Genomic DNA, 21,713 nt, shown 5'->3' on the forward strand with positions numbered 1-21,713 from the left:
CTGCACTCATGCACCCATCACTCACCTGAACACTGATATCTTGAACCCTCCAAGCCCTTTAGCCCAACGGTCCACCTCGCTAACTTGGCGTGGTTTGGAGCCATCAGGAATCCCACACTTCAGGGATAAAAATAGGGATCAGGCTAAAAACTACTTGTTAACTACCTGTTAACAGGCAGTTAATTGGCACTAATCCCCTTCCCGCCTCAGAGAGGCGGGTCCCAGCACAGGTCGGGTATCCGCCTTCTTTGAAACTGGCATGGAGGCGGGTTGGGGGTGGGATGGGTTCGTGCCCCCCGATTGCGCGATTTTAACCCCCCACACGCCTCCAATCCCGCCTCAACAGCCCAATGAAAATTGAGCCCAATATTCCAGAAAACTGGCTCAAATATGCTCTAGAAATTTGTCGTCTTTACGACTTGAGCTATTCTACTCCTCCCAGTTTATGTGAAAATTAAACTCTCTGTATTTATACATCACTACAGTCAGGAGGTCTGTAGACAATTTCAACCAGAAACATGCATCCATTACTGCTCCTTAGCTCTACCCATACTGGTTCCACTGCCTGTTTACCCTTACGGAAATCCTTTCTTTCCACTGCTGTTGGGGGGGGGGCCGGTAGACCGTGGGAAACTGGGAAGCCCAGGTTTCCTAAAACACAGCGTGTGTATGACATAATGGGCGGGTTGCCCGCCCGGTAATCAACATGATTGACAGGCTGGCTTCCAGTCGGGTGGGCAACATGGCTTACCAGAATGCCACATCAACAGATAGGTGCTGGGTCCAAGGGGGAGGGGGGTGCGGTTCCGAACCTAGGGCGGTCCGATCCACAACCCAGGGGGGAAGACCCGATCCCCGGAGGAGGAGGGGTGTCCGATCCTCGACTCCGGAGGTGAGTTGCGATTCTGGGGGTTGGCGGGGGGATGATCCCCGACCCCGGGGCTGAGTTGCGATCCCTGGGGGGGGGGGCGGGGTCCGATCCCCAACCCCGGGGCTGAGTTTGATACCCGGTGTGGGGACCGATCGACGGCCCCGGGGGAAATCTTGATCCCCAGGGGGACCCTGGGGCTGAGTTTGACTCCAGGGGGGTGGGGGGGGGTCTGATTCCTCACCCCGGGGCTGGGTTGCGATCCCCGGGAGGATCCCTGACCTCGAGGCTGAGTTCGATCCGGGGGTGGGGGTCAGATCCCCAACCCCGGGGCTGAGTTTGATCCCCAGGAAGGGGGTCTGATCCCCACCCCCAGGGAGGGGTGGGTTGCTGGTGGGTGAGCTTTGGGGGCTTGGAGGAAGCATTCCTGCTCCCCTCTGCCCACCAGGATTGCTTGCCGAGGCTGTGTTCGCCTTGCTGCAGCTGCTGGGAATCCTGAGCCCTGGGATCCCCGGCCGCCTGCAATTAAACCTGCACAGCAGGTTAAAGCAAAGTCTTCAGGCCTCATTATAATTTTTAAAATGCCAACCCTTCCCCTGGCAGCGGGTTGGCTGCCCGCCCCCCGCCTCGCCTGAATAAAAGGTGAGTGGGCGGGTTGCGGTCGGGATTTAGATTTTTAAAACTTTAACTTCTCCGCCACCCCCCTTCCCCACCTCCAACCCACCCGTTTTGTCATGTGAAAATTCCCCTATCAATATTGCTACTCCTACTTTCCCAATTTCCCTCTCCTTTCTAAAGATCCTATAGCCTTTAGCTGCCAGACAGGCCCAGCTTGTAGCCAGGTCTCTGTAATGGCTACACTGAGCACAGAGCCAGAGCAATACCCCATATTTTTTAATACAGGTACACTATCCCTTATCCGAAAGCCTTGGGACCAGCTGAGTTTCGGTTTTCGGAATTTTTCGGATTTCAGAAGGTATTATTATAAGACTGGGAAATTTGTATTTAATATAAATTGTAAAAGTTCAGGCTACCTCTTGCGACTGTTCCGTGTCTCATTCCCCTTCCTGCTTCTCTGGAAAGCCGGATATCGGCTGGCTCCGACTAAGCTGGCCCGCAAATCAGGTCGGGGGTTGGGGGGGGAGAAAAGAATATCGGACGGGCCGCGGTTCAGGTCAGGGGGGTCCGGGGGGGGGGGGTCGGGGTCGGGTCCGGGGGGGGTGTCGGGGTCGGGAGGGGGGGTCGGGGTCGGGGGGGGTCGGGGTCGGGTCCGAGGGGGGCGCCGGGGGGGGGGGTCGGGGTCGGGGGGGGGTTGGGGGGGTCCGGGGGGGGAGAAAAGAATATCGGACGGGCCGCGGTTCGGGTCGGGAGAAAAGAATATCGGACGGGCCGCGGTTCTGTTCGGGTCGGGTCGGATCGGGGGGAGAAAAGAATATCGGACGGGCCGCTGCAGCTATCGGACGGGCCGCTGTATTGTTGGGTTCACTCTCCCAGTACCTCCTTCACACTGCCCGGCTCGGCCTGCAATCTCCTACCCAGGAGGGAACTCTGTGACCCTCTGCCCTGCTCAGTGTAAGTCGTGCACCACTCTGGTCATGTCGTGCGCACGACTTACGCTGAACAAAAAAACTTTCGGTTTTTAGAGGTTTTCGGAAGTTCGGATAAAGGATAGTCTACCTGTATCACCATGAGTGAGCTAAAATCTCAAAGGTGGCTGGTCCAGAGAGTCTGGAATTCTCTGGAGCTGCTGGCAGAATAAGGGTACATTTAAAAAAAAATTAAAATGAGTAGAATGTACTATTCTGTGTTGCTAATTACTGAACTCAAATTTTAAGTTGCTGCAATTTTTGTCCACGTTGTTGTATCTGGCATTAGGAGTTAAAATTGCAAATCGTTTCCTCTGTTACAAACAAGATGTTGCAAAATGTTAGCAAAGTATGCTGATTACAACATTAAAAACTTCCTGTAAACACGTCAGTTTTCAGAAAACGAGCATGATTCAAGAAATACATGTGGTCAATGATAAATAATTGTATCCTTTGCTACCCTCTTGCAAATTAGCTCATCATCACTTAAGTGCAAATTGTAACCATTTGCTTGCAATTTCCTAAAGAAAACATACTTTTTTTTGCGGTTTATTTTCTGTATATCTTTGGCCAGCTGGCCAGGAATAGTATGCAGTTGGACCAGATCGATCTATAGATAGGGAAAAAAATGGATTAAAGTTGTTACGTATTGGGAAACAGTTTATGTGATTTCCGCAGATTACTGAAATTACTGTAGTTAGAAGAACACAGTGCATCAACATCGACCTGTGGCTAAACTATGTTCTACATACGTACATACGAATTAGGAGCAGGAGTAGGCCACTCGGCCCCGCGAGTCTGCTCCGCCTTTCAATAAGATCATGGCTGATCTGATTACTCCACATTCCCGCCTACCCGCGATAACCTTTCACCCCCTTGCTTACCAAGAATCTATCTACCTCTGCCTTAAAAATATTCAAAGACTCTGCTTCCACCACCCTCTGAGGAAGAGAGTTCCAAAGACTCACGACCCTCTGTGAGAAAAAATTTCTCCTCATCTCTGTCTTAAATGGGCGACCCCTTATTTTTAAACAGTGACCCCTAGTTCTAGATTCTCCCACAAGAGGAAACATTCTCTGCACATCCACCCTGTCTAGACCCCTCAGGATCTTATATGTTTCTATCAATATTCTTTTAGAAATATTGCCTTACTTAGAAAGGAAGTTTTGGTCACATTAAAAAGAACTGGTTTAGATTAACGTCAACTAGCCTATTATTTTATTAATACAAAAATGAATGAGGCAATTTTAACCCTGCCTGTCCAGTGGCAGGTGGACAGTTAAAATCACCCTGGGGTCTTATCCACTGATATCCTGTTCTCTTCCTGATGTCTTCGATTTGAACCTGCTCTTCTGCAAGCAGGAAGGACAACTGCTGGAAACCGATGGGGCCATTCTTTAAATATGTAGACTGGGCTCCGACTACTATTGTTACCATGGGATTGGGCGGGGAAGCCATTGCGGCTTCCCCGCCAGGTCAACATAGCGGGAAGAGGAGACTCGACCAGAAGAAGCTCAAAGACAAAAGTTTTAAACTTTTTTTTTTTACTTTCTTTGTGGGGCCAGGATGAGCAGAAGTGCTGCTCAACACCCCACAAGGAAAGTTTAGGCGTCCCCTGTCCCGGGTAACCCCTCACCCGACTCCGAGGCCGTCCTGAAAACTTCACCTTGCACCTTGCTCCAACCTGCCAGCCAGCTGGTGCTTCCCACCAGTTTCAGGTAGGCAACTCACTGGGGGCATGCAGATGAAGCCCGGAAGTTAAAACTGCCCGGATCTCACGCTGCCAATGTCAGTATGGTTTGCCACCTGCCCTGATCCCATCCACTCGATTCCCACATCGAGTTAAAATTGAGGCTGAGATCTTTATCTGCAGGCTGAATGCCACCTTTTAAATTTATTATTGATGTTTGAAACAATGCAGGGCCAATAATGCAAAGCTCAGTGCCCATAATGCTCATGTGCATCAGGTGTCTATGTCCCGCTTTATGGGACACTGAGGCCTGGTCAGCGCCCAGTGTGCAGGGTATTCCATAATGTGGCCCTGAAACTGACAGTCTATGCATCCAGTGTTTCACAAGGCTCATTAAGGCCCTGGCAATTATTAAGGCACTTGGAGGTTTGAGCATTGCGCCACACACCCATATAAAAAGGCTTTTGTCATGTTGGATCTTTTCTCTTAAAGTGAATTTATTTGTTTGGACGTTTAGAATTGCTGTGTTTGTTTCCAATTATTTCAGTGCTTACTTGATCTTTAGCTGTTTAACTGCATGGCTATTTTGCAGAAGCAAGCTTACTGAGAGCTTCTTAAAGCTCCACCCCTTCTGCTAACCCTGCCTGTTTCCCCAGGGTTATTTCATTGTATATATAAAAAAGCAAAATATTTCTGAAATAAAAACTGCAAACATTAGAAACACTGTAGGTCAGGCATCATCTGTCGAGAGAACACAAATCAGTTGATGTTTGAGGTATAGACACGTCCTCTTTTGGCATACTCTGAAAGGCCCTCGAGATACCTGTCACTGCTTCCTTATGAACAGCAACTCCAACTTCCCAATGCTCCTCTCTCGTTGATCTTCTCACAGAACGTGTCCTTTGGAGGCTGACCTCAGCAACCTCCACCCTGCTCACCCCACTCACCACTGTCCGCTTGGACTCTGCCAGCGGATCAACAATTCCCGGCTCTCTCCACATTTACCTCCAGAATGCCCATTCACTCACGGATAAGGCTCTTGCCATCTACTATCTATTTGTGGATGATTGCATTGACATCCTGGCTTTGACTGAAAGTTGGCTCATGGATGGTGACATTTTGCTCCTTACTGAAGCCTCAGGACTCAACAATTCCGATACTCTCCTGGCCAGCCTCAACTCCTCCATGCTATGTAAACTTAAGCTCATCCAAAACTCCACTACATATCATATCCCGTACCAAGTCCTGCTCACTTGTCGTTCTTGGCTTGCTGACCTACATTGACTCCCAATCTCCCAACACCTCCAGTTTAAAACTCTTGTCTTTGAGTTTAAATCCCTTCATGGCCTCGCCCTTCCCTATCTCTGTAAACCCCTCACCAAACTTTCTGTTTCTCTGACTCTGGCCTCTTGTGCATCCCCCTCCTCCCTTCACGCCACCATACTTTGGAACTCCCTCTCTAAACCCATCTGCCTCCTGCCTCCCTCTTTCTTTAAAACCTTCTTTAAAATGCATCTCTTTGATCAAGATTTTGGTCACCTTTGCTAATATTTCATTTTTTGATTATGCCTCTGAGAAGCATCTTTGGATGTATTTCTAAGATAAGGGCAGATGAGGCCTAGGAGTTAAAATCGTCCAGGCCTCACACTGCTGAGGTCAAGATGGTTTACCGCACGCCTCGGCCCTCTCCCACCCAGTTCCCACCCCGAGTTAAAATCAGGGCTATTGTAGGTTAGAAAAAAAAAATCACCATCTAAGCAGTAGAATAATTGTAAATAGTTAGCTGACCTACTTGTCAGATTTAAGTGATTGTAAAATTTATGTTTTAACATTAGCCAAGAGGTTTAATGTGGCGATACTTATGTTTAGCAATACACGATAAGGCAAATAGCTATAATGGTTCTGAAGTGTAACACAGATAATCCAATAAAGGCAAGAAATATGCATATGTTAAAAGAGCAACTTGTGGCATTCTTACCTTCAGGCGTTCTTCATTTTCTTCTTTCTTTTCCCGTTCTTTTTGCACATTTTTCACTTCTTCAATTTTGTTTTCCACCTCTTCTTTTGATGTTTTGATTTCACGTTTCCTCTGTGAAACCTCTCTCTTTAGTTCAATACAATTTTCTCTCAGAGCTTTAGTCTTCCTTTCAAAATCCTGCAAAAAACAAAACAAAAACAAAGTCAAAAAAGTAAAACATAGCTCCAGGAATAAAATATGTCTTTAACACAATTAAAAGCTTTTGAAAACCATTAACAATATAGATATTGATTAATAATATTTATTGATTACCAGCAGATACTTGACTTTATTAGACATTAGGGAATATGCAACTTTCCATTTTATTGCCAAACAGTGAAGAGACACTGCAACAGTGTGGAAAGTATTGCCTAGTCTCTTGCTTTCTCTCCATATCACTTTATCCACTTGATAAAATTCAAACCTGAAACCTTCTTGGCCCAAGACTAGCACTCAACCAATTGAGCTACCGACAATATGTAGGAAGTCCTCATTAAGACTACCTATGTGTATGACTTGGAATTATGCCATGTCTGAGGCCTGGATCTTCCTCAGGTTGAAAAACAGGGCTATGGTAATGAATCACTGGTGGGATATTCTCTTTGTACTGCACTGAAATTGCTAACAGTAATGAGCACAGCCAATCTTTCTTGAGTACTCCCACTTTTCTACCAGTAGTTCTACCTGTCTTTGTTTCTTGTTACCTTAGCCTGGACTAGATATGATTACACACCAAGGAACGAATGTTTGTAACTGAGCAGAGCGTGATAACCTCATAGAATGGAAGTGGTTGGTTAACATCATGATCAAGCTTTCTTCAGAGAGTTAATGAACTACTCTTCTCAGCATTGAAGATGATAAAACATTTGTCAGCCCACTGTCTAATTCTATTTCCATCTGCAGTCAGTGATTTGGTTGCTGCACGTCCTTCAGATGGCAAGTTAACTGTTTTGTAAAGAATGATGCCATTAACCAAAGAGAACTGTCACTTTTGATGAGATCCAGTATATCACTGATAACAATGAGAGTCAGAGAGGAACCAAGCTTGCCAGAGGGAGCCTCTGCTGCAATAAAATGAACAATATATTGGAGGAGGAGGCTATCTAGTCTATTCTAAAGGCTATATTTTGTTGGCTATCAAGGGTATTTAAGTTATATTTAAATGGCAGGAATTTCAGGCTTGATTCTCTCTCCTCTGTATTCCCACTGACTAATGTGACTCAGTATAATTTGTGTATCATGTAAATTGGCAGTGATCTGAATACTGTATTTGTGTACTAGCGATTGTTTTTCCAAACAAAATTAATTAGTTACAGACAATAAATCCTTTACAGAGAACTGTTTACAGAGAACTGTTGTCAGTTTTAAAATTACTTCTACACATGCATTCTGGCTAACATTTGGCATTACATGATCCTCTACAGTGGAGTAACACTGAACTTGCAACTAGACCATCAGAAAAAAACTTTTGTTTGAAACCCTTTGTTGACTGACTTGGACAATTTATAATAGACAGACTGTACATGTCCTTACAGGGAATGGGCTTGGTGGGCTGAGTGACTATCTTTCCGTATTATTTTCTTTTAAGATATAGCCTAGAAGGCCTATACATGCTTTAGGACAAATGAGGCAGCTGAGAGACAAATCCAACAAGTAGGAAAACACGCAGGATGGGAGACAGTATATAATACAGGCCAGCATCCGTGGTACCGCTTGTTATCTGAATCTTTAATTGTCGCCCAGATTGTGGTATTGGGGGTTTTACTCATTTTAGTCTGTTGGCTTAGAGGTGTTATAAAATGCTTAAATAAGAAAGTAGATAGACATGAAATGGTAGCTTTATTAAGGGAACGATAATAGTGATGTACGATAGCAAAATACTGCAGATGCTGGAAATCCGAAATAACAGAAAATGCTGGAAAAACTCAGCAGGCCAGGCAACATCCGTGGAGAGAAATTAAAAGTCGACGTTTCGGGTGAACCCTTTTTCAAAACTGGAAAGGAAATAAAATAGATCGAAGGCAGGGCTGCGATAGAACAAAAGAGAAGTAAAGAGACATTAAGAGGTATTCAAAACCAGACGAGATGGTAATAGGACAGAGGAGACAAAAGACGGCTCAGGTTAGGTGTGAAGTGTACTGGCAGGATGAGAAACAGCTGCCATGTGGGAGAGAGAAAAAAAAAGGAAAGGGGGGGGGGAAGGAAGACCCAAAACAAAGGGGTGGAAAGAAAAAAAATATATATAAGTAAAAATGTAATAGGGGCCGAGGTTATGATCTGAAATTGTTGAACTCGATATTGAGTCCGGAAGGCTGCAAAGTGCCTAATTGGAAGATGAGGTGCTGTACCTCGAGTTTACGTTGAGCTTCCGTGGAACAATGCAAGAGGCCAAGAACGGGGAGGTCCGAGTGGGAATGGAGCGGTGAATTAAAATGACAGGTGACCGGAAGCTCGGGGTCACCCTTACGGACTGAACGGAGGTGTTCCGCAAAACGGTCACCCAATCTGCGTTTGGTCTCCCCAATGTAGAGGAGATCGCATCGTGAGCAGCGAATACAGTATACTAGATTGCAAGAAGTACAAGTAAATCGCTGTTTCACCTGGAAGGAATAATAGTGATGTATCAGAAGAAGTTCTTCTCCCTCAAGTTGGGAGTGTTGAAATATGAATACGTAACCATTTTTATACAATTGAAATATAATTAATTAACTCTTGTAAATTATTGTTAGATAATCTTGTTAACTGTTAGATGGCATTCGATGGCCTTAACTTCGTTAACAACAGCTTAATTGCATGCTTTGACAATTGATTAGAGGGAGGTCACAATTCCAGACAAACAAGGACACCATAGTCTGTGTAAGATAATGGTTGATTGAAACTAGATAGAGTGGAGTCAATGAGTTATGGCTGATGCAAGGGCATGCATGCCCTAAGGAAAGGGGTATAAATGAAAGAGCACAAACAGAACAAAACACAGCAGATTTGAACAAGACCTCTGCACCGTTGTCCAGAGACTCGGACCCGGTAATACCAACCTTGATTCCTGTTAATTGTTGCTTGAATATGGTGTATATGATTGATACACACCATGTTACAATAAAGCCTTGTTATAACCAATTGGGATTGCCAAGCCGAATCATTGACAGAGTAACCTAGGGCCGAGCGCCCCTGACACAAGGGGACCTTGTAACAACACAGAACTAATATATGGATCAAGTAAAATTATTCATTATACTTATCCCAACACAAAATTTTAAGCATGTTCTTTGAAGAGAATGAGTTGTAGGCTTAAAAACTCACTGCAGCTTTTGGTAGTCTCTCAAAGTCTTTTCTAAACATTATCAGTTCATCTTTTAAACTGTAACAAAACAGACATAATATTCAATCTGGTTAAATAATAGCAACATTATTAATCACAAAAAGGAAATACAGTCTACACTTAATGCAAAGTCACTTAATTTGAATTATCTGATAATAGTACTAATTATTACTTTGCTGTTTTATTTATGTTGTTTAACTCAAATTATTCAATAATGCAAATTTTTTAGTGCAAAAAAACCCAACTTGATTGATCAGTAATAGATGGGCTGAATAATTCGGCTACAGGGTAAAGGCTTCAAATGGGATGTGTTCCATGCTTCAAAGCTTTTATATGTAGAAATTGCTTTTGGTGCAGTTGCTGGCCTAAATTAGGCAAAATGTTGGAAGCATATGCGAAAAGCCAATAGCCAGAACCTCACTCGAAATTGGGCCTCGGGCGCCATTTTAATAACAGAGGCCAGCTACTGGCACTGCTGTGCCTCCTGAGGCAGCTGGCCTGGTGTAAGGGGGAGAATTTGGCTCTGCTGTTGGCAGGTAAGTCTTGGGAGAGGGGGGTGGAGGAAATTCCAGGAGGAGGTGGGTGGACGTGGGCCTGCAGCAGTGCTGTGGAGGTGGGAGTAACACATCTGGTCCTCCTGGTTCCACAGGAATGGAACTAAAAAAATACTCTCAGTTGTAGAACGCAAAAAATAGGCAAAAAAATTCCCAGAATTAAACCAGCAGCCTAAAAGAACAAACCAGCAACTATGTAGCGGATGAGCCCCTGACTATAAAATCCCCCACACCTACTACTCTCCTATTATTGCAGTCTACCTCCCTCTCAGCCCCATGGATAGTCCCTGATGTAATAAAAACTCACTACGCACTTGGTTCGAGTATAAAGCAAGGCTTTAATCAACTTGTTTCAAAACAAGGAGGTCTAGTTATCTTTCACTAGTTCCTGTTTACACAATGTCCTGGGCAAGCTGGGCCCACGCCCGAGTATTTATACTCCTTGGACGGCGCCACCAGCTGGCCATCCAGTCTTTCTTCATGGATCATAAGATTCATAACAGTCTCTTGCTCCACAGTGAAAAGGTGTTGTTTAGAACCACTCTCCTGTACAATGGCACCTCAAGGCTGAACTCCCTCTAAGGCTGAACACCCATTTATTAGATCCGTGTGCAGGAGTTGGTTTAACAAGTCTTTACTGAATGGAGACAACCTGGAAACTGAAACTACAGAAGCCTGCTAGGGCCTTTTATACAGGGGTGGTCACTGCCGGTACTGCAGTCTGAGACCAGTTATTCCCTTAAAGGGACATACACAACAATTCCTCCCCTTTTAGATAAACAGTACATAACATTCATTTAACAACTAAATAATAACTAATTACAATTACAATTACGGTTGCTAGATACATTGGTTGAAGTTAAGCAATTATAAGTTCAGTCTTTGAGGAGGCTTCCTGATTCTGTCTGGATAACGCCTCTTTGGGATATCAGGTTCTTCTGGCAAGGTTGAGTCGGGATCAATGTCGTTGTTTGGTTCGTCTGCTTCCAATATCGCCGATTCGGTTTCATCGCCAGGTGTATCAGATCGTGGTGTGGAGTTGATGTTTTCCAGTGACTCTAGAATCTGGTCAGCATGGCGTCTTCCAATGCTCTCTCCAATGTCCACGGTATACATTAGAGGTCCTTGCCATGTACAGATCGTTCCTGGCTGCCATTTCTCTGTGCGGTAGTCCCAGGCCAAAACTGGTTGACCTATCTTAAAACTCCTGGTCGGCCTTTCATTCATATTCTGAAACTGCCTGTTCTCCACATCTCTTCGGACGTTTGGCTTAACCAAATGCAAGTGGCATCGTAGTCTTCGATTGAAGAACATCATGGCTGGAGTTTGGTTGGTAACCGCATGTGTCGCATTCCGGTAGGCAAACAAGAAGTTATCCACCTTGTGTTGTAGGGGTATATCTTCATTACACATTGCCTTGATAGCCTTCTTGAATGTTTGAACAAACCTCTCGGCCAATCCATTAGTGGCTGGATGATATGGGGCGGATGTGTAATGCTTAACACCATTGTTCTTTAAGAACCTCCAGAACTCTTCAGACACAAACTGTGGTCCATTGTCAGAGCAAATCTGTTCAGGCAGCCCATTCCTGGCGAATATGGTTCGTAAGACTGTGATAGTTTTTTCTGTGGTGGTTGAGGACATTTTTATTACCTCTGGCCACTTTGAATGTGCATCCACCGCAATTAAAAACATCGAGTCCATAAAGGGACCAGCAAAATCAATGTGCACCCTTTGCCATGGAGATGAGGGCCACTCCCATGGATGTAGAGGGGCTTGTGGTGGGGCGTTTTGGACCTTCTGGCATCCTGTACAGCTCTTGGTCATCTCTTCGATTTCTCTATCGATTCCCGGCCACCACACAAACGCTCTGGCTAAGTTCTTCATTTTTACCCCTCCCAGATGACCCTCATGAAGCTCATTGAGCACTCTATCCTTCAATTTGGGTGGAATTACTACTCTGGATCCACACATCAAGGTTCCTCTGCACACTGACAGCTGTTCTCTTCTCGGCGAGAATGCTGGCAGCAGTGGTTCGCCATGTGCTGGCCATCCCTTCACCGTTAAATCATAGACCCAGGAGAGTGTCGGGTCATTTCGTGTTTCCTTTTCTATGTTTGCATTCGTCACAGGGAGACATTCGACTATAGTCGAGTGGAATAACTCCACTGGATCCACTGCCAGTTCTTCTTCCACCGTCAGCAACGGTAGGCGCGACAATCCATCAGCATTCCCATGCTGTTTAGTTCCTTTGTACTCGATGTCATATTGGTGTGCCCCTAGGAAAAGGGACCACCTCTGTAGCCGTTGTGCCGTCATTATCGGTACGCCCTTCTGAGGGTTGAAAATGGAGACGAGAGGTTGATGATCAGTTAGTAGAGTAAATTTCTGACCGTGCAGGTAGTGATTGAACTTCTTCACCCCCCACACCAGGCTGAGGGCCTCTCTGTCAATCTGGGTGTAGTTACGCTCGGCTGAAGTTAACGAGCGTGACGCAAAAGCTATCGGCCTCTCAGAACCATCAAGGAATTTATGTGACAGTACCGCCCCAATGCCGTAGGGAGACGCATCACACGCCAGTCTTATCGGTAGTGATGGGTTGTAGTGAGCCAATACTTCTCTTGAAGTGATTAGGTCCTTACTCTTCTGAAAGGCCCACTTACATTCATCGCTCCATTTCCATGCTACTCCCGTTCGTAGTAGGGCGTTCAGTGGATGCAGAATTGTGGACAAATTCAGCAAAAACTTATGGTAGTAATTCACCAATCCGAGGAATGACCTCAGTTGCGACACATTTTCAGGCGCTGGAGCCTTAACTACCGCTTCAATTTTGTCAGGGGACTTATGCAACCCCTCTTCATCAATCACGTGGCCACAATACGATATCCGTTTCTTAAAAAACTCGCACTTGGGGCGATTGGCTTGTAGCCCATGTTCACGTAATCTAGTGAGCACCTGCTCTAGGTTGGCAAGGTGTTCACTGTCATCTTCACCTGTCACTAGGATGTCGTCCAAGTAACACTGAGTCCCCGGAATCCCTTGCAGGACTTGTTCCATCGCTCTTTGCCATATCGTAGCTGATGCTACTCCGAATACCAGTCGATTATACTGGTAAAGACCTTTGTGAGTGTTTATCGTGAGATACTTCCTAGAGGATTCTTCAACCTCCATCTGCAAATATGCCTGTGCTAGGTCAATTTTTGTAAAACGCTTCCCTCCAGATAGTGAGGCGAAGATATCTTCTATCCTTGGAAGAGGATATTGTACTGTGTGAAGGACTGGGTTCACTGTCACCTTGAAGTCCCCACAGATGCGAACCTTCCTTGGCTCCTCAGACTTATTGTTTAACGTTTTCTTCATGACAGGAACGATGGGTGTCGCCCACTCGCTCCAGTCTACCTTAGATAACACGCCTGCATTCTCCAGATTCTCCAGCTCTGCCTTGACGGCTGGGCGAATTGCATATGGTACCGGTCTTGCTTTGAAAAACTTGGGAATTGCATTCTCCTCTATTTTTATCGAGGCGGTTACGCCTTTAAGAGTGCCCAGTTCTTGTTGAAATACCTCTTTGGCTCAGCTAAGATTGTTGACAATCGTCCAGGAGTGACGTCGTCATCCTTTTTACCAGCCACCGTCAGTGCCTGAATGGAGTGCCAGTCTAAACTTATCTTTCTGATCCATTCACGTCCCAATAACGGTGGTCCACCATCTTGCAGAATGTAGAGATACAATTTCCGTATTTTCTTGCCGTTGTATTCGACAGGCACCCTTATTTTTCCTCTGGGGTATACTTTTTGCCCCGTATACGTCCTCAAGACAATGGATGTCTCTCTCAAGGGTATGTGTGAGAATAGCCGCTCGTAGTCTCGTCGATTCATGACGGTTAGAGCTGATCCTGTATCCAATTCCATTTTGACTTGGGACCCTGCTATCGTGAGGGTGACCCAAATGGTTCGGTGATCCTCTTTTGCGATTACGTTGTGAAGTTTGAGACAGCTTAGTCTCTTGTTCCCGGATTCACTATCGCTCATCTGGTCTTCGGAACTACTGTCCGTCATCTTTTGTACTTTCCTGTACGGTTCCTTAGTAGCCTTTTTGTTGTCGTTGGTCTTCTTCCCAGACCTGCAAACTCGTGCAATGTGTCCCATCTTTCCGCATTGCCTGCATATTTTGTCCTTGGACCAGCAGTCCTTCTGGTCATGGTTTGTTCTGCCGCAGCGATAACATTTTGCAAATCCCCGTGTCATTTCGTGGGTGCCGTATTCCTGTGGCTTTTGTTCTATTTCCGCAGCTCCCCTTGCTGCTGCTTCGTACGATACTGCCACGCTGAAAGCCTTATCTAGCGTCAGCTCTTTCTCTGAGAGTAACCTCTTCTGGGTTCCTTCACTCAGGAGTCCACAGACAAATTTGTCCCGTAAGGTATCTGCCAGTCTTGCTCCGAACTGGCAGTGCTTTGATAGCTTGCGTAGTTCCGTAAGGTAATCAGCATTGCTCTCATTTTTATGCTGATTTCTCCTGTGGAATTTAAATCTTTCTGCTATCAGCAGCGGTGTAGGATTTAGGTGTTCCTGTAGGATAGCAACAATTTCGTTAAAACTCTTCGCCTTCGGTTTGGCTGGAGTAATCAGGTCCCGCAATAGGCCGTACGTTCTTGCGCCCATTAAATTTAGCAATACCGATGCCTTTTTCTCATCGGCTATTTCGTTTGCCTCGCAATATACCTCGACTCTTTCCACATACGTGGTCCAGTCTTCTATTGCATTATCGAAGGCAGTGCTATCGCCAGTCTTTGGCATCTTAAAAATCTAAAATGGCGCCTCCCGCGCTTTGCCTTCGTCCCCGATGGATCAAAATGGCGCCTCCCGCTCTTTTCCTTCTTCCCCACCGAGTTAAGATGGCGCCTCCCGCGCTTTCCCGCCGCTGCCGCCAACGCCGCTCTCCGCGGTATCTTCACTTCTCTATCGCGCTTCAATACTTGCTCCGTTAATTAAAGAACCGTTCCCGTCGCGGAGCGGACCCTCTGGGACACTTCCCTCCCTCTTCTTAGGTCCGAACGCTGCCCAGCTTCGAAGCACCGGCCGCGCCCTGTGTGCTCCACCCTCTCTCTCTTTCTTTGCTTCCCGACTCGCTGCCCGGCCCCGTTGCAGAGCCACCCGATCGAGCTCTAGCCTGCCGCAGCCCAGGAAGGATCAGTGCACTACCTGCCACCAGCCCGATTAGCTGGGAAACCACAGACTGAAGAACCAAGCCTGGCTCATGACAGTCTCTCCTGCACCCCTCAATATTTTTGATTTGGAGGGCGGTTGCCCACGGTCGACGCCCGTTTCTCGACTCTCTCTGGATTTTTTTTTTTACTTTTCTCTGGTCTCGACCTTCAACAACGTTGTCTGAGGTGCTGCCGAGTTGCAGGTAAGTTCGTTTCTTACTCGTCGCCAGTATTAGATCCGTGTGTTAATGGAGACACGGAATGCAGGAGTTGGTTTAACAAGTCTTTACTGAATGGAGACAACCTGGAACCTGAAACTACAGAAGCCTGCTAGGGCCTTTTATACAGGGGTGGTCACTGCCGGTACTGCAGTCTGAGACCAGTTATTCCCTTAAAGGGACATACACAACACCATTGATGTTAAACTTCACACTCTTCTGGTCTCCCACAATCCACAGACTTCTTGTAGCTCGCATGTTGCTTTGAGTTTCTGAATCCAAGTCATTTATATAAACTAGAAATGGTAGTGGTCCTACACCAAACCCTGGGGCATACCATTTAGTACTCCCTCCACCCCAAAATAACTCTCCTAATGAGTACTCATTGGTTTCTACCTCTCAGCCAATTTTTGATCTATTTCCAGTATTTACACTAAATCCCTATAGTTTTAGTTTGACTGACAGCCTTTTGTGTGGAACTTTGTCAAATGCCTTTTGGAGGTCTAGGTACTCCACAGCATAGGGTTTGTCTTTATGTAGCTAGCTTATATTTTTTTCAGTAGACATGCAAGTCTTTCTATTTCTTCCTCTCACAATTAGGCACAGGAGTTGGCTGGATGTGGTTAAAACAACTACATTTATTCAGCCACGGAGGCAGTTTCAGCATAGCCAGTGCACCATTGCCAACAACAATAATACATTGGCAAAAAAAATTACAATATGACAATATATATGTATGTATGTATATCACATAAACTAAAACACTCAAACCAGATTATAGCTCCATGTTTAACCAACAATGTTTCTAATCCAAGCTTTTCAACATTCATAATTTGCCTTACAGTTCCTTCTGTTTCCTTCATGATTATACGTATAAAATACAGGGCCCAAAAATATGTGGACAAGCAATCCTAATAGTTACACCAGGATCATTCTTCCCAATAATTTCTGCTGCTGACTCTGCCAGAGTGTGTAGGCTCAGGAGGAGATTACCCAATTTAAATAAAGGCAGTGGGCCTGAGAAGGCCACAAAATGCAGCACTGGTATTGGGCACCCTTGCACTCTTTTCCCTCCCCCACCTCACCCTGTAAATTTCCTGACTGTGTCTCCAGTAGCCCCATAGCCAAGGGGGCCACTCTAAAAATGTTGTGACTCTTTCGCCTCTTTAGGGGTCCAGGTCATGACCCAGGCCTGGAACCTCAATGTGGACCCCACAACAGCTACTCAGGGACTGGTAGGCCTCCTCCTTCTAGGTATACCAGCTGCCAATTCCTGACTGGCATTACCCAGGCCAGCACTGTTTATACTCATGGACTTGGGAGTCACTGACCCCGCACTCTCCGTGGCCTTGTTTGGGTTGGATGGAATCTTCGCCTCCAACAAAGTGCAAAAAAACTCCTGGGCAACGTCAGAACCTGGTGTATACGGGTCCTGGCCTGGTTTGTGCTCCTTCCATCGCAATCCCATCATAATGATTGTACTATTGAAACGGGACTTTTCTGCAATAAGCAGACAAATTTAATCAGCTGTCTCAGGTAAAAATTCCATGGTACTATTTGATGAAAAGCAGGACACTTCAGCTCGGTATCCTGGCCAGTATTTATCCCTCAACCAAAATCACTAAAAAACAGATTATCTGGTCATTATCTCATTGAAGTTTGTGGGACCTTGCTGTGTGCAAATTGGCTGCTCTGTTTCCCTACATTACAACAGTGACTACACTTCAAAAGTACTTGGCTTTAGAGCGCTTTTGGCTGTCCTGAGACCATGAATGGCACTATATAAATGCAAGTTATTTCTTTATTTCTAACTGTGCTACAGATCACTGTTCATTACTAAAAATTAATTGGGAAGTGAAGGTTAGCACGGCATGCGACTGTGGAGAAGCTATCTAAACCATGGAGCATCTTGTGAACCATTGCTGGCTAAAATCCTTCCCTGGTGGAATAGAGTCATTCATTGGGGGCTCTAGTGTTTAAATTGGGTTGACTCTGCAAATAAGTGGAAAAGTCTTTCAAGCATGTGTAAACTTACAATGTTACAAAAGCTCAAATGAGTCATAAGGACGAGGAACAGTGGATATGAGGAACAGTATGCTTTTGATTCTAAAGTCCTCCCACCAATGGGAAAGTTCTTTTGTAACCACATTAAAAACATTTTGGTTTTTTTTAAAAAGTGGGGGTAAAATATGATCTCTTCCATACTGTAAACAAACTTTGTAACTAAATTCTTCTGAATGGAGTGGAATCAGATTCAACAAAAATGGTGACTCGCATTATTATTTTCCATAATTTGCAAACCATTCAAATTTAAATTATCTTCTATAGAAAAGCTGACTGAACGTCACATATGAATGTTGGTAATTACTTTTCTATTTAAAATAAAACTTTGGCCCACTCTACCGTAGGCTGAGAATGCCTCTAAGCATACTTCAACCTTCCAGGATGGTTTAGTTGGAATAGGATAATGGACTCTGATATATAAATAGGAGGGCAAATCAGGCTGTATTGCTGCTTTTCAAATAGCTATGAGCCTAAAATGCCTAAAATACATAAAAAGATTCTTGCAGACTAATTGCACTGAAATCTGGATATCATGGTGTCAATCTGCCTTGCCATGAAGTTATTTATTAGACATATTGAAGCAATTCAGTTACATTTTTTCAGGAACAGAGGGGAGGAACTTTTGATCCCTCAAGACTGATGTTTTGTTATTCTGTAGCAAGGCAACATATTTTGCACCAAAAATAAATGTCACAATGTGAAATATTTCCAGCACAACTGAATTTAAATTAAAATGTGCTTTAAAAAGTATTTAGAAAACATTTTCTGCGAGCTACACAATTTTAAAACTGCACCCAATTATATGAAAAGTTGTATATATATCTATATATATACTAGCTGGAGTGCCCGGCGGTGCCGAGGCTTTTTTGAGGGCATGTTGTTGTTGGAAGAGAGAGAGAGAGCGACTGGGGGGAAGAGAGAGAGCGACTGGGGGGGAAGAGAGAGAGCGACTGGGGGGAAGAGAGAGAGCGACTGGGGGGAAGGGAGAGAGCGACGGGGGGAAGAGAGAGAGCGACTGGGGGGAAGAGAGAGAGCGACTGGGGGGAAGAGAGAGAGCGACTGGGGGGGAAGAGAGAGAGCGACTGGGGGGAAGAGAGAGAGCGCGACTGGGAGAAGAGAGAGAGCGACTGGGGGTAAGAGAGAGAGAGCGACTGGGGGGAGAAGAGAGAGCGAGAGACTGGGGGGAGAAGAGAGAGAGAGAGAGACTGGGGGGAGAGAGAGAGACTGGGGAGAGAGAGAGAGAGAGAGACTGGGGGAGAGAGAGAGAGAGAGACTGGGGGAGAGAGAGAGACTGGGGGAGAGAGAGACTGGGGGGAGAGAGAGAGAGAGACTGGGGGAGAGGGAGAGAGACTGGGAGAGAGAGAGAGAGAGAGAGAGAGACTGGGGGAGAGAGAGAGAGACTGGGGGAGAGAGAGAGAGACTGGGGGAGAGAGAGAGACGGGGGAGAGAGAGACTGGGGGGAGAGAGAGACTGAGGGGAGAGAGAGACTGGGGGAGAGAGAGGGGGGAGAGAGACTGGGGGAGAGAGAGGGGGGAGAGAGGGGGGGAGGGAGGGGGCAGAGAGAGAGGGAGGGAGGGAGGGAGGGAGGGGAGGGAGGGAGGTGGGGAGGGAGGGAGGGGGGATGGAGGGAGGGAGGGAGGGAGGGGAGGGGGGAGGGAGGGGAGGGGGAGGGAGGGAGGGGGAGAGAGAGAGGGGGATGGAGGGGGCGGGGAGAGAGGGGGAGGGAGGGGGAGAGAGGGGGAGGGGGGGAGAGAGAGAGAGGGTGAGGCAGGGGGGAGAGAGAGGGGGAGAGAGAGGGTGAGGCAGGGGGGAGAGAGAGGGGGAGAGGCGAGAGGGGAGGAGAGAGAGAGGGTGAGTGGCCCGCGGCTGCAAATGGAGCCAAGCCCCGGGTACGGGCGTGAGCCGGCTTGAGGCTGTGAGAGACGGCCGGGCCCAGTTGCCGGGGTAACCCTTCCCCCCCTTCCCGAGACCCGCCCCCCGCCCTCCCGAGCCCCACTCTCCGCCCTCCCGAGCCCCGCCCTCCTGAGCCGGCTTCAAGACCACCGATTGCGGCTGGGTCTGCGCTGGAGCCAAGCCCCGGGAACGGGCGTGAGCCGGCTTGAGGCTGTGAGAGAGGGCCGGGCCCGGTTGCCGGGGTAACCCTTCCCGCCCTCCCGAGCCCCGCCACCCGCCCGAGCCGGCTTCAAGACCGCCGATTCGCTCGCGCTCTGGGCCGACGTTGACACGCGCGCTGACTCCCGCCCCGCCCACCTTTACTAAGATGGTGGCGATGGCTACGCTCGCCTCAGTCCCGCGCCACCAGCCTTTAGAAAGATGGCGGCGATCGCGGGCCGCTTGTTGAGCGGGACGGGAGGTGCGTAGCTCGGGCATGGCTGGGCAACAGAGGCCCAGGCTTCGAGGCCCGCCTGCAAAAACGGTGAAAGGTAGGAAAATTATAGAGGTTAGAGAAAAGATTTACAAATTAATTAACTTTTTTAAAAAACAATTTGTGTTTTAAAAGCAACTTTTTTTTTGCTGGAAATCTAGATTTGAAAAGAAACATGCAGAAAGTGGGAAAAAGAAATGAAGAGTTTGGAATCAAGATGGCAGCCACTCACCTCAACTCAGAAGCATTAGGCCCACCCATACACGTCAGGTCACTGAACTGTAGGATTGGTCAATCGTCACGTCACTCGACTCCAGGATGGCTCACCCGCACACGCAATGAACCCGCCCCCGTGACGCAGCGATTGGTCGACCGTCGGGTCGCTCAACTGTACGATTGGTCAACCTTCACGTCACTCGATGCTAATGAGCGGATAATGAGCGGAATTTTGAACGTTATTTGGATACCGTCGGCACAATTTTTGTCCGACCAAAAAGTAAATATGCCTATGAGAGTCCCCTAATGATAAGCTTTCTTTTGATATAACATATGTGTAGGTACGCTCTATAACTTTTGATTGCATAGCCGGACAGAGAGACAGACAGAGAGACATACAGAGAGACAGACAGAGAGACATACTTATTTATATATATAGATATAAACTTGTAGACAGCATTATCACTAAGCCCTTGCTGACCATAGTTATCGTTCTGTAAGAAAACAAAAACCTACTTTTGCTCCAATAATTAAAATGCATAAATCTATGCACCACAATTCTAAAATGTAGCCAAATGTAACCCTGCAGACTTCTCAGGGTTAACTTTGGTGCAAGACCCATGTGTAAAGCAAAATAAGAATGACAGTCTGTTCATCAGGCTTCTAATCAGAGCTCCAGTCAGCCAAAGTAATATCATCTCATTTTTTTAAGTATATGTAATTTAAGTGTAATATTTTTAGTGTAAACCACCCTCCATTCATTTCTGTGGAAGCCAACCATGTTAAGTATATAATGGGGAGGGGAAATTGAGTTATATAGTCAACCCTGCATATAATGAACATCTTGCCATGCTGAAGATTCGCAAATATAAATTTCCTTGACGCTCTTCATCAATCCCAAGTTAATCCCTTATCCTACTCTTCAACCCCGACCAATGATGGCTCCATTTCAGGGGGCCTTAGAGTGCCATGTTGTGTATGTTGGTCCACAGCTCAGTCAGCAATCATGCAGCACTACAGAGGTACAAATTGTGGACTTGTGACCCTTACCTAAAAGAGCCATCCTGCTCTGCAGGACCTCCTAAACTTTGTCACTAAATTGGAAGTTCTCTCCCTCCCACCCTTGTCTGCCTCCTCTCTTTTCCTCCTGAGCTACAGAACAGCTTTAAGGGTAACCAGCAGCCCTTTAAGAGCATATTATAATCTGTTCCCTAACCCAGTGGCACTCCCGGCACATCATGTGCTGAGCATCAAATATTTATTATGGGTTGACCTTGTATTATAGCATAAGGTCCGCAGGGTACACTACAGGTTTGCTCCATGCCCGAAGTACAGCAGTCCTGTCTGGACTGCTTTCTGCACCTCCATGAACAAGCAAATTGCACATGATCCATGGAAGTAAAGATCTAATTGGCCAACTGATCTTTTCTCACGCCATACTTTATGTTCCTATGAGACTGAAAGTAAGAAAGAAAGACAGACTTGCATTTATATAGTGCCTTTCATGACCTTAGGACATCCCAAAACGCTTTACAGCCAATTAAGTACTTTTGAAGTGTAGTCACTATTGTAATGTAGGAAACACGGCAGCCAATTTGCACACACAAGCT

The 21,713-nt window shown here is 46.3% G+C and overlaps 1 protein-coding gene across 3 annotated transcripts in view; it reads right to left on the reverse strand.

Annotated features, from left to right (window-relative positions):
- The window catches only part of ccdc146 (coiled-coil domain containing 146), a 161,697-nt gene that overhangs the window by 80,649 nt on the left and 59,335 nt on the right, over positions 1–21,713 (reverse strand). For all 3 annotated transcript variants that reach the window (XM_086010422.1, XM_086010420.1, XM_086010421.1), the window contains exons 5-7: positions 9,462–9,519; positions 6,123–6,299; positions 2,991–3,064 (exon numbers count right to left, since the gene is read on the reverse strand). In XM_086010422.1, the coding sequence (XP_085866548.1) occupies positions 2,991–3,064; positions 6,123–6,299; positions 9,462–9,519 (309 nt within the window). The remainder of the gene's footprint in view (positions 1–2,990; positions 3,065–6,122; positions 6,300–9,461; positions 9,520–21,713) is intronic.

This window comes from Somniosus microcephalus, chromosome 17, assembly GCF_052327205.1.
Source record: "Somniosus microcephalus isolate GS21.2 chromosome 17, FLI_Smic_1.0, whole genome shotgun sequence".
Taxonomy (NCBI): domain Eukaryota; kingdom Metazoa; phylum Chordata; class Chondrichthyes; order Squaliformes; family Somniosidae; genus Somniosus; species Somniosus microcephalus.